Genomic DNA, 11,513 nt, shown 5'->3' on the forward strand with positions numbered 1-11,513 from the left:
GCCGGGGGGGATGACGCAGAGGGACTACACCCAGGGCCAGGTGTGGTCCCGGGGCTGGGGCTCGGTGTGGGCACAGAGCCGGGCAATGGGGGGTGCCCTATCCACCGATTCCCCCACTCCTGCCAGCGAGGGCTGCGCAGTGAATGACCCGAGGTCTCCCTCACCCGGCAGTCACAGCTTCGCCACAGCTCCTTTTGCTGGATGAGGGCACCGAGCTGGCGCCACCTCAGGAATTGCGCAGCACTGCTGAGGGTGTCCCAACACACCTGCAAAACAAGAGGGGCAGGAGCGAGCCAGCCATGGTTATGGGAGCCTGAAGCCAGGGCCGTCCCTAGGCATACGCAGCTGCGTAGGGCACCAAATTGCCCCAAATTTCATGGTGCCCCTAGGCAGCTGCGTGCTGCATACGGAGCAGCCCGAGCCCCAGTGACCAGCCCCATCCCTCGGCCAGCCCCACGCAGGCTGTGCCCACTACTAAGGGCAGGGCAGTCCTGGGGGAAGGGGGTTCCAGACAACTCCCTCCACCCTGCCTCTTACCCTTCCCCCTGCTCCGCCCCTGGCCCGCCCCATTCCACCTCTTCTCCGCAAGCCTCTTCCCCCAGCGACCCCACACTCACCAGCAGTGGCAGGAAGTGGAGCAACCCGGTCCCAGCCCACTCTACTCCACCAGCTCCCAGCCACGGCGCTCCACTTCCCGGCGCCGGTGAGTGTGGGGAAAGGATCGCCCCCCCACACTCACCAGCAGTGGGAAGTGGAGCAATGTGGGCCCAGCCTGCTCTGCTTCCCTTGCCCCGGCCCCAGCCATGTCACTCTGGTGGGGAAAGGACTGCCCCATGCTCTCACCGGTGGCGGGAAGCGGAGCGCCGCAGCTGGGAGCTGGCAGAGTAGAACGGGCTGGGGCAGGGCTGCTCTGCTTCCCGCTGCTGTCAGTGAGTGGGGGGTAGGATCCCTTTCCCGAAACCTCTTTCCCCCAGTGACACGGCTGGAGCTGTGGCGAGGGAAGCAGAGCGGGCTGCTCCTGGCTCCCCGCTAATCCCCCGGGCCACTCTGGGCCTGTAGGGCCCCCAAAAGTGGCCCCCCACAGCTCCTGCCTCCCAGACCCTGGTGGGGGGTGGAGGGGGAGGCCTGGGGCTTCACACAGCCCCACCGCAGGGGGGGCTGCATAGGGCACTGAAATGGCTAGGGACGGCCCATCTCTGCTGGACTAACCCTCTTCAGTCTCTTTGGGACAGGACTCTTAGTCAGCAAGGAAAAAGGAAGAGGGTCAGGGATGAGATGTTCAGCAACATGCTCTACAGCACTGATGACCCGCTGGAGTAGCAGAAGGCGAAGGAGGAATGGGACGCACCGCAGGAGGAAAGAATACTGGCTCAATTCCTCAAGCATGAAGAGAGCAATTGGGACCAGGACCAGTTGCTGATGGAGCAGCTGATCGACCTGGTGGCCATTGGGTACAACCTCCACTCCAGTACCAGTGCACAGCCCACTACAGCACCAACTCCACGAGTACAAACTTCCACTCCAGGGCTGCACTGTTCTGCAGGGCACCATGTCCTGCAGCCAGAACAGGCCCTGGAAACTCTGCAGTTGGGTGGTCAGTGAATAGCTGTATGCGCTGGAATGGACAGATGTTCCCTGTGCACACCACCTGCATCGCCTGTACACCTATGTGCAACATCGGCAACACGTTCTGTTGGGGGCAGGAGAGCAGGGGCCAGACTTCTGACAGATTTAGTGCAACAGTATGAAACCTTCCTGCATCACATTCCCCCAACACATGCCCCATCACTGCATTACAGGCTCCTCATCCCTGCGTTGCCAGGACGTGGGCACACAAGGCATCCCTCATTTCCCTTGCTTGCCTGGATCCAGCCCCAGTGAGGATAGGGGCACTGTCTGGTTGCTAGTAGACTGGGCAGGTGAATCACCAGGAAGCTCCCAGCTCAGTCAAGGAGGAGCTCAGCTGCTGGGAGCCCAGAGAGCAGAAGAACTCAGCTAGCGCACAGCCCCTAGGAGGAGGGCCATGAACCCTGATCTAAAGGGGTGAAATTACAGGCCGGAGATGATTTGAACCACACAGCCCCAGAAGGCAGATTGTGGAAACCATGACCTGAGGGGCTCACTTTGGGGAGCTGAACTAGGTTGAATATATTAGATCCCAAGAGAGGAGAAATACTGCTTTGAAGACTTCTTGCTGTGAGTGGATTATTTTTGGGAAGCAAATGGGAAACTGATGGGCCACCCCAGGCCACAAAGGGTTGCCCTGGGACAGAACCTGTCTACAGTCCCAGTTTGGGATGGGATCTCCATTTTATCTTTTGAAAATTTGCAGGATGGGAAAACCACCCCTCCCCCAGCTCTACTATTTAGGTTTGCTTCTTTCTTGTGTCCCTGTAATGGGGTCGCTGCTTCTGAGCACCTGTCATGGCTGGGGATGGCTCTGCAGGTGCCTCTGCCTCAGTTTCTCCTCACCAGGCTTTTCCATCTCTCCCAAGAATTCACATTGCTCAGCCCTCCGGCCAGGTCACTCCCAGAGTTCAGCCCCTTTCAGGGTACTCAAAATACAAAATAAACCTGACCTGTCGCAATAGTCTCAAGTTAACATGATGTGACGTTATGAGTGTAATATAATATCTCATTGAAAGGTGACAGGGCCAGAAAGAGTTAATTAACTCCCAGACTGACCTGACCCATGGCCGAACTTTAAAGACTGGTTAGGTAGAGATGTAAATAATAGAGCTTTGAAATGCAGCCTGTATTGTTAGAAATAGAAGAGTAGCTGTTTGCTCAGGTCTTGTGATGTAAGCAAACAAGTCTTGTCTATAGCTTTGATTCAAAGATCAAAAAAGGAATATTAACATTTAGGAAGATACTTGAATGAAACAGTATTATTGTCTATGTCTCTTTGAAGGTTGTGATAACCTGTGTCTGAACTGTTTCATGGATAAATTATCCTGTGCTAGTTGCCATGATGTTTAGAAGAAGGAAAGTTAAGCCTATTGTTTTCTCAGGCCAAAAGGCTGCTGGAAACGTATAAAAATCTTGGGACACAATCCTTCATCTCAGATCTGCTTTGGGTTTCAGAAAGGGGAAACCTTAAGCCATAAGGATTGAGATCCCCAGTCACTGACTGGAGTCACCCTAAATATGGACATTGGACTATAACCTATGGACTATTTTTAAAAGGACTTTTGGCAACTACAAGCTCATCTCTGCTGTGTATCTGGACCTCAAGAATTGAATTCAAGTCTGTCTGGATATTGATCTTTTAACCAGCACTCTCTCTCTTTTCTTTTTTAATACATTTTAGTTTAGTTAATAAGAATTGACTGTAAGCGTGTATTTGGGGTAAGATCTAAGTTATTATTTGACCTGGGTCTGGGGCTTGGTCCTTTGGGGTCAGGAAAACCTTTTCTTTTATATGATGAAATAAGATTTTCAGAATTTATCATCATACGTTTGACATGTGTGCCTGGATGGAGGCCTGAGGCTGGGTACTTTAAGGGAACTGCATTGTTTGGACTTCTGAATAACCAGGGAGGTAATACAGAAGTTGTTTTGTGCTGGCTTGGCAAATCTAAGTATTGGAATATCTACCAGCATTTGGGGTTTGTCTGCCCCGTTTTGTTTGCAGTTCACCCTATTTGAGTCACCTCAGCTGGCTCCCACGGGCAGCACCGTCACACATGAATTAAAGGTTTTCCATCCCTCCTGTCATGGAGTCCCCAGGCGATGCTCTGGAACTGCTCCCTATGAAGCCAGGCAGGACTCTCGGGAAGTCTCCTTTCTGTGAGCAGACTGTCTTCAGGACACACAGCTTACACAACTTCCACCTTCCTGAGGCTGACCTTGGAGCATTCAGCATTCTCTGCCCCTCCGTGCGCTTCCCACAGCAAGTCCGCCCAGGCAGGGTCCTGGGGAAGCCAGAGGGTCCTGCACCCCAACTTCGCAGTCAGACGTGACTCTCAGCCAGCCAGTAAAACAGAAGGTTTATTAGAGGACAGGAACATGGTCTAAACCAGAGCTTGTAGGTGCAGAGAACAGGACCCCTCAGCTGGGTCCATTTTGGGGGGCAGTGAGCCAGACAACCACATCTGCACTTCACTCCAGGTCCCCAACCAGCCCCAAACTGAAACTCTCTCCAGCCCCTCCTCCTCTGGGCTTTGTCCATTTCCTGGGCCAGGAGGTCACCTGATTCCTTTGTTCTCCAAACCTTTAGCTCTCACCTTGCAGGGGGGAAGGGCCAGGCCATCAGGTGCCAGGAAACAGGGTGTTGGCCATTCTCTGTGTCCAGACCCCTTCACACACCTGCCCTCTAGGGCTCTGCAATGATCATACATCCTTATCCCACCACCTAGATACTTAAGAACTGCATAGGGGAAATTGAGGCACCTCCACAATATTCAGAGGAAACATTAAGAACAGTCCCATTTCAGCACACCTCCTGAGCTCAACTCACAGTTCTTCTTTCTCATGGGAGCACTCTCTGGGGTTTCCCCACTGGGAGTGCAAGTTCAACATAAACAGAAACAGTCTCCTGCGCCCTCCTGGGCTTCACACTCTCCTTAAACAAACCTGGTCTTAATCCTTACCAGAGCGCTGACTCCCAGAGCTTTTCCTGGAGCCTGGCCTCTTCTCTGCCTTGGCAGGTCACTCCCAGCCGTACCTACCTGGAAACCTTTTCTCCCCTGCAGTCTCAGGGTCTCCTGCAGGAGCCTTCTTGCTTTCTGCAACTTCTGCAGCCATCTGCCACTGACCCTTTCTGCCCAAACTGCTAGGCTAACTAAGGCCAGATTGTGTCATGTGACCCACTGTCATTCTCCCCACATGGAAAGCGTCAAGGTTGGGGCTGGGCCCATTTCCCCTTAAAGGGGCCAGTCACTCTGCAATAAATCCCTTTTCCTTGCCACCTCTTGTTTTCAGGGAGAGGAGGTAGGAAATGTGACAGACAGCTTCTTCCCAGAACCTCACTGCTTATAGATATTGGTGTCCTGGGAGGCAAAAGTGGAGCAAATTTCCATTGCTCATGTGGGTTGATGGCTGACCCACAACACAGAGACTCAGAGATTGTAAGGCCAGAAAGGACCATTGTGATCATGTAGCCCAGGGGTGGGCAAACTTTTTGGCCCGAGGACCACATCGGGTTGCGAAACTGTATGGAGGGCTGGGTAGGGAAGGCTGTGCCTCCTCAAACAGCCTGGTCCCTGCCCCAGCCCCCTATCTGCCCCCTCCCACTTCCCGCCCCCTGACTGCCCCCCTCAGAACACCCGACCCATCCAACCCCCCTGCTCCTTGTCCCCTGACTGCCTCCTCCCGGGACCCCTGCCCGTAACCGCCTCCCGTGCAAAAAAGAGCAGCCCCTAAAGTCCTTTTCCACAGCTCAGCACCAGATGTCAGGGTAGAGCTCATTCTGGCTCTGCTTACATATATATGTTTTCGTATAATTATACTTATGCTTAGATTTATTTGGATTTTAAATACATTTAAACAAAGTCTTCCTGTTCCTATTTGTGTGATTCACCAGTCTCACTTGATAATAATCTTAGGTCGCTCCCTGAGTAAGGAACCTGTTATTAGTGACCTGTTCAATTTGCACCCTAAATTTATCAAAGGCTACACCTCTCAGGTAGCCACTTTTTAATCCATAACCAAGTTGAAAATTATTTATCAACAAAATTTGTAATCTCACCAAAAAGGGACATCAAGTTAATTTGACAGGATCCATTTTCCATAAACCCATGTTGTTTGGCATTAATTAAATTATACTCTTTTAATTCTCTATTGATTGAGTCCCATATCAGAAGTTGTATTATTTTCCCTGGAACCAATGTCAGCCTCACAGACCTATAATTATCTTCAGGGGTTCTCAAACTGGGGGGTGGGGCATGACCCCTCAAGGGGTTGCCAGGTTATTACATGGAGGGTTGCGAGCCGTTAGCCACCACCCACAAACCCAACTTCCCCTCCAGCATTTATAATAGTGTTGAACATAAATATATAATAACAAGTGGATAAATAGGTACCTGATATAGATAGATAGATATTTTAATTTTTATAGCAGCCTTCACTTCCCCTCAAAGCCAGGTTGGTTTATTTTTAACTGCTGCAGCCCTTCTTCTTTCTTCTTTAAACCCCCTGCTAATAAAGCAGGAGATGGATTAATTGTTTATTAATAATAATAATAATTAATAATGATCAAATCGTTATTACATTTATATTATTGAGGCACCCAAAGGCCCATTCAGGTCACAGATCTAGACACACTCCCAGCTCCAGAGACCTGACAGTCCAAAAGACTCAAGAACAGATGCAGGATTGGATATGGGACAAATAACATAAAAGCAAATTCACATGGTGATGATTGGTACAATTTCCTGTTTTGTCATTACTGTTTGTTTAAGTAGCAGTAGGGCTGACTGAGGGGGAATGGCAGGATTGGGGAGTGGGGGTTGGTTAAAATAAGGAGAGGGAAGGAAGGGGAAGAGGCACACCCAGAGCTCCTCACCTGCCAAGCTAGTCACTGTCAAGTGTTTTTCCGGAAACACAACAGAGGGAGGGATCTCAAGAAGGGATTCGAAGGAGGATCAGGTGTTGGCTGCACAGATTTTTTCGGTGAGTTTTCTCCATAAAGAAAGGGCAGCATGGGAGAAAAGGGAGAGGTAAAGAGTTAAAGATGTTTCCCTTAATCCAAGTATTTGTAATAGTTCTCTTTAGGAAGAGCCTGAGGTAGGTGTGATGCCAGCCAGTCATTATTCTGAGTTTTCTATGTCCCTTGCCTTGTGCCTGTTCCATTAATTGTCTATGTCCCAAGAATCAAGTAAACTTGTTTCCAAGGAGTCTTCCCCCTACTGACAGAACTGATGGGCATAATGTGTGCCAAACATCCTGCTACCACAAGAGAGGGTCATGGCCTACTCAGGAAGCCCTAAGATCTGCCTCTGCCACTAATGATCATGGTCTTGGCAGGAAACCCCAAAGTCTATTAGTAGGACAACTGTCAATATTACAGGTGGTGCTGGGTAATTTCTCTTGTACAACAGCTGATCTGAGTGACACAACCTGGTTCAAGTGACATGTCCTTGTCTACAATTGGGCATGTCCTACACTGGTAACTGGTCTTGTAATGATCACTTTTGGCACATGGGATTTCTTCCCTAGTTTATAAAATCATCTGCCTCTAATACCTCCCAACTGATGTCTAATACAATATAGAACCTATGAGGGTGAGAAACAACATAGATACATACAGTTTGTAGAGCAGTTTTTCTTCCTGCACCAGAGATGGGAGTTACCCGATGATCTGAGGCTGTGGTAAACCTGACATCAGGAGGGGGCTCATCACTCATATATGGTGATGTTTGTTGCTTTTGAGTTTTATTGGATGTTTTAGCTTCATATATTCACAGATAAAACCACTGATAATAACTAAAAAGGCAGATGGGTTTGCTATTGGTTCCTTCGCACAGCTGATGCCAGCCTCTGAATCTATATATTTCCCTTCCAGTGCTTTGTTGTCACTTGTCAGACACAGAGGAGCCCTGGCAGGTGTTTAGGGGCAGCCAGTGCAGTGAGTGAGGGGACAGAAAGTCAGGCAGGCAATGAAGGGACATCTCTCCACTCCGGTGCGGTGGCTTCTTCTCCTCACAATTCAGGTCATGGCAGGTAAGTCTCCTCTGTGTTTCACCAGGGGAGCTGGGTTAACTGGAACGAGGGTGGTAACTTTTACAGTCCACTTTTTACCATCCATGTCTGGCTTGGAGGTTGTGACTTTTCCTTTTGGGATTGGACCTTGCCACTGTTACAGAGGCTGTTTTTACCTTGAGATTGGACTAATGCAATGACCTCTGTGTGGGGCTGCACCTTAAAACCATTCAGAGAACGAAGCTGGCGCAAATGGCAGTGACTCACTGAGCAGTGCATCTGGCTGGGAGCATGTTACAGCTGTGCTGCAGGGTCTGCACAGGCTGCCCAGCTCTGGGTGGAGGTTAAGGTGTTGGTGATGATTTATAAAGTCCTAAATGGCCTGGGACCAGCCTCTCTGAGGGATCCCCTCTCTCTCTGTGCCGTATGGCCAGAGCTGTGGTCAGCAGGGTGCCCAAGCTGGTTCCCCCTTTTATAAAGGAGAGGGATGGCTGGCAGGGTGCTCTCTGTGAGGGCTCCAGGACTCTGGAACTTGCTCACCCTTTGGGCCAAAATAGTGCAAATTTGGTGATGACCTTTTGGGCACACTGCAAAATATACTTGTTTGAGGGGTGGGGTTGGGAAGGACACAGGCTGTGCATCACATAATGAGAAAGGGGTGGAAGGAGTTTCTGTAGGTGTCTGGCTAGCTGAGTTCCTATTGAAATGGTCACTTAATGCTGCTGGAATTTGTGTGTTATTCATGCCGTCCGGGTGCCTAGAGCTTTGGCTAGGCGTCACTTTAGTGTTTTAAATCCCAATAAATACATCAATAATTTGGGATCCAACAGAAATGTCTGTTTGATCCAGAATCCAACAGCTCCAAGGGTCAAGTCCTGGCTCCTCACTCCCCCATTCACTCACTGAAGCCAGTAGAAGTTTTGCAATTTTGAAGTGAGCAGGATTTATCCAAATAAACCCAGAGCTGATTCATGCCACAGAGAGGGTGAGGGGGTGTGAGGTAGAGTGCAGTGTGCAATACCCTGTGCACCTGAGGGTACTGGAAGTTCTGCCAGCAGGAAGATTTATCCTGTAGGAGCCCTGCCTCGCTCCCTCCCTCTCCCAAGGTTTCTGCTGGAGCAGAGAAGCTTTGAATCTGAGCTGGAGTCTTCAGAAACCCGACCAGCACAAGCTGCATGGCAGAGGTGCTGCATCAGGGCCTCTCACGGCCACATTGGTTTCATTCCCTCAAGGCCGCCCCTGCCCAGTTTCAGGGCCGCTCTCATTCCTCCAGCACAGAGAGAGTTGAAGGCTCTTTGCCAAGCTGTGTCCCAGCTCCAGGCAGACGTAACACTAGTAGCGGGGGGTAGGCCCTGTGTTACAGCAGCATGAGCTGGCGCAATGCAGGGAGTGAATCTGGCCCAAAGATTCCAAAACTGATTAACAATAGGATTAAAATCAAATGTGGGACCCAGATATGATTTAAATAATACAGTGATTGGAACCTGTTTGGCTGGTATTAAGAGGATGTTTGGCAGGGAAGGTCTGCCAGGATGGTCTGGCCACGTACTGGTGTGAATTGCACTGTTCTCTCAGCTCCATGGAGGTTCCTTACACATGGTGTCCCCAGCTCAACCATCCACAGCTGCAACCAGCCTGTTCCAGGGCTCACAGTGGAACTCTGCATGTAGCCGTAGCTCCTAGACATAGTAATGATGCCCGTACTTGCTCCCAGTCTCAGGGAAAGTCCTGGGTCGTCAAACCCTGTCCTGGGGGCCAGTTTTCCCAGGCAATATATGAGGACTGTGTGGCAGGCAATGGCCCCACCTCACAGTCCCTGTGAACTGCCTCCCTCCCAGTAGCCAGCTTTGCCTCTCCACAACCCCCAGAAGTGCAAACAGCCCTAGAGACAACTGGGGGCAGGGGCTGGAACTCAGAGCAACTGGGAGAAAAGCAGCTTGCAGGGAGTGGGGGCAGAGTCTGCTCCTCATCTGGGGAAGGAGCAGCCTGTACATGCAGGGCAGAGAGGCCAGGTAGAAAGGGGAGAAGAGGAGGGGAAAGAGCCTAAGGGAGGAGGGTGGGAAGCGACCAGTGGAAGAGAGAAATGTGTGGGGCAGGTGCAGAGAGGAAGCTCCAGTAGGGAGCACAAGGCTGTAATGCCAAGCGCCACAGAACAAAAATTGCGAGGTTAAAAAAACCATCCAGTCTCATTTTTCCATCTGTCTTTAGAATCCCCCTCTACTCCTCTGCCAGCATTGGAGGAGAATCGCAGGCTGAAAAGTCACCCTTTAGTGCACCTGAACTGCACGACTCCCCTGGCTGCTCAGCTGGAGACTGCGCTTACCCTCCCCTCAGCCCTGAGATGGGGAACTGCCGTCCATTGCCCAGCACTGCCTTCGCTCTCCCATCCTGGTTCAGTTCCTCTGACAGATGAAGGATGGGCTGGGAAATAGCTTGACAGCCACTGAGCTAATTCATACAGCATGGTTCATGCTCACACACAGAACTTCTGTTACTGGTCAGGGGTGAGTTACAGACAGAGATACTGGAGACCTTCACACTGACATCAACCATTCACATCAACTACCGTGTCACCGTAACATGACGGGAATGATTTAGCCATTTGCAAATAGCAACACTTCCCCAGTGACAGGAGATGGCACCATTTGGAATAAGGGAAAATCCATGAGTTGGTGCCTTTCCTTGTGTTCTCATGAGACAGGTAAACACCCCAAATTGCCGGAATGGAGATAAAATGGGGAGAGCTGCAGCACTGACAGCCCCAAGCGGAAGGGCCTGAGATGTGAGAAGGTGGCGCCATGAGGCAGCTCTGGGCATATCCCATTCTCCTGGCTCTGGGTGTGGAACCCCTGCTGGCGAGTGCCGACTCTGCTGTGATAACGCTGGGGGCGGGGGGGCTCTCTGCTCGCTCTGACCCTTCTCTGTGTCTCTCTTTAAAAGTGTTAACTTGCTGAGGCTGGTGGATGGAGGCAGCCCCTGTGCCGGGAGAGTGGAGGTTAAACACCAGGATCAGTGGGGGACAGTGTGTAGTGATCGCTGGGACATGACAGATGCTGGGGTTGTCTGTAAGCAGTTGGGATGTGGAGCTGCTGTCAGTGCTCCTGGAAATGCACATATTGGACGAGGATCTGGACCAATTTGGCTAAAAAACATTGCCTGTGATGGTACCAAGTCTGCTCTCTGGCACTGTGGTAACGAGGGATTGGGTGAGAATGACTGCGGGAATGGAGAGGATGCTGGAGTGACCTGTTCAGGTAAGAATCAGCCAGCTCAGTCCTGAAAGGCAAATCCCCCTGAGACAAAAGGGCTTGAACCCAGAGGGCATCGTGTGCCTGTTACCCTAACGAGAAATGAACAAAAACTAGAACAACTCCTGTAATGATTGTTATTACTGAGCTGTAATTATTACTAATCATGTCACTGGCCACTGAAGAACCCCCTGTGTGACTGTGAAGTGTTTTCATTATCTCATTTCCAGTTGTTTCAATGCCATGTCTTTCCTTTCCTTTAAAAATGCAGATACGAGAGAAAATGAAAAAGGAAAACGTCAGGTTGGTCCTAATTCGCTGAGACACTTTTGAAAATGTTACACTCATGCTAAAATGCAGACCCAGACACCCAACCGCAGAGGTACAGAGGCTGGGGCATGTATGTAGCCCCTTTGCCACCCTGATAGGGTGAAGGAGGAATGGGCAGATTCTCCCAGCTTGGCCAGAACTAGATTTAGCCAAGAGCACTCCCCCCTCTGCTCTGTTACTTCTCACATTTTGGACCAACCAGTAATAGAAAATTTCAAAATCTCTGATACCCTGTAGATCTAGCATAGCATAGAGAGCTCAGCGAAAAATATACCTCAACCCTACACAGCACAG

General features: G+C 50.6%; 1 protein-coding gene across 1 annotated transcript; it reads left to right on the forward strand.

Annotated features, from left to right (window-relative positions):
- The first annotated feature begins 6,351 nt into the window (after positions 1 to 6,351).
- Positions 6,352 to 11,076, forward strand: LOC122465830 (scavenger receptor cysteine-rich type 1 protein M130-like). The gene is made up of 4 exons (XM_043546741.1): positions 6,352 to 6,364; positions 6,464 to 6,612; positions 7,526 to 7,662; positions 10,582 to 11,076. The coding sequence occupies exons 1-4, from the start codon at positions 6,352 to 6,354 to the stop codon at positions 10,919 to 10,921; spliced, it is 639 nt and encodes a 212-aa protein (XP_043402676.1). The 3' UTR covers positions 10,922 to 11,076.
- Positions 11,077 to 11,513: the final 437 nt, after the last annotated feature.

Source organism: Chelonia mydas, chromosome 1, assembly GCF_015237465.2.
Source record: "Chelonia mydas isolate rCheMyd1 chromosome 1, rCheMyd1.pri.v2, whole genome shotgun sequence".
NCBI lineage: Eukaryota > Metazoa > Chordata > Testudines > Cheloniidae > Chelonia > Chelonia mydas.

What these genes read in the sequence shown, in the direction of transcription:
- LOC122465830 (XM_043546741.1), top strand. An exon ending in TGGCTGCACAGATTTTTTCG is followed by an intron (nt 6,613 to 7,525) that starts GTGAGTTTTCTC and finishes GTCACTTGTCAG; the next exon opens with ACACAGAGGAGCCCTGGCAG. An exon ending in CACAATTCAGGTCATGGCAG is followed by an intron (nt 7,663 to 10,581) that starts GTAAGTCTCCTC and finishes TCTCTTTAAAAG; the next exon opens with TGTTAACTTGCTGAGGCTGG.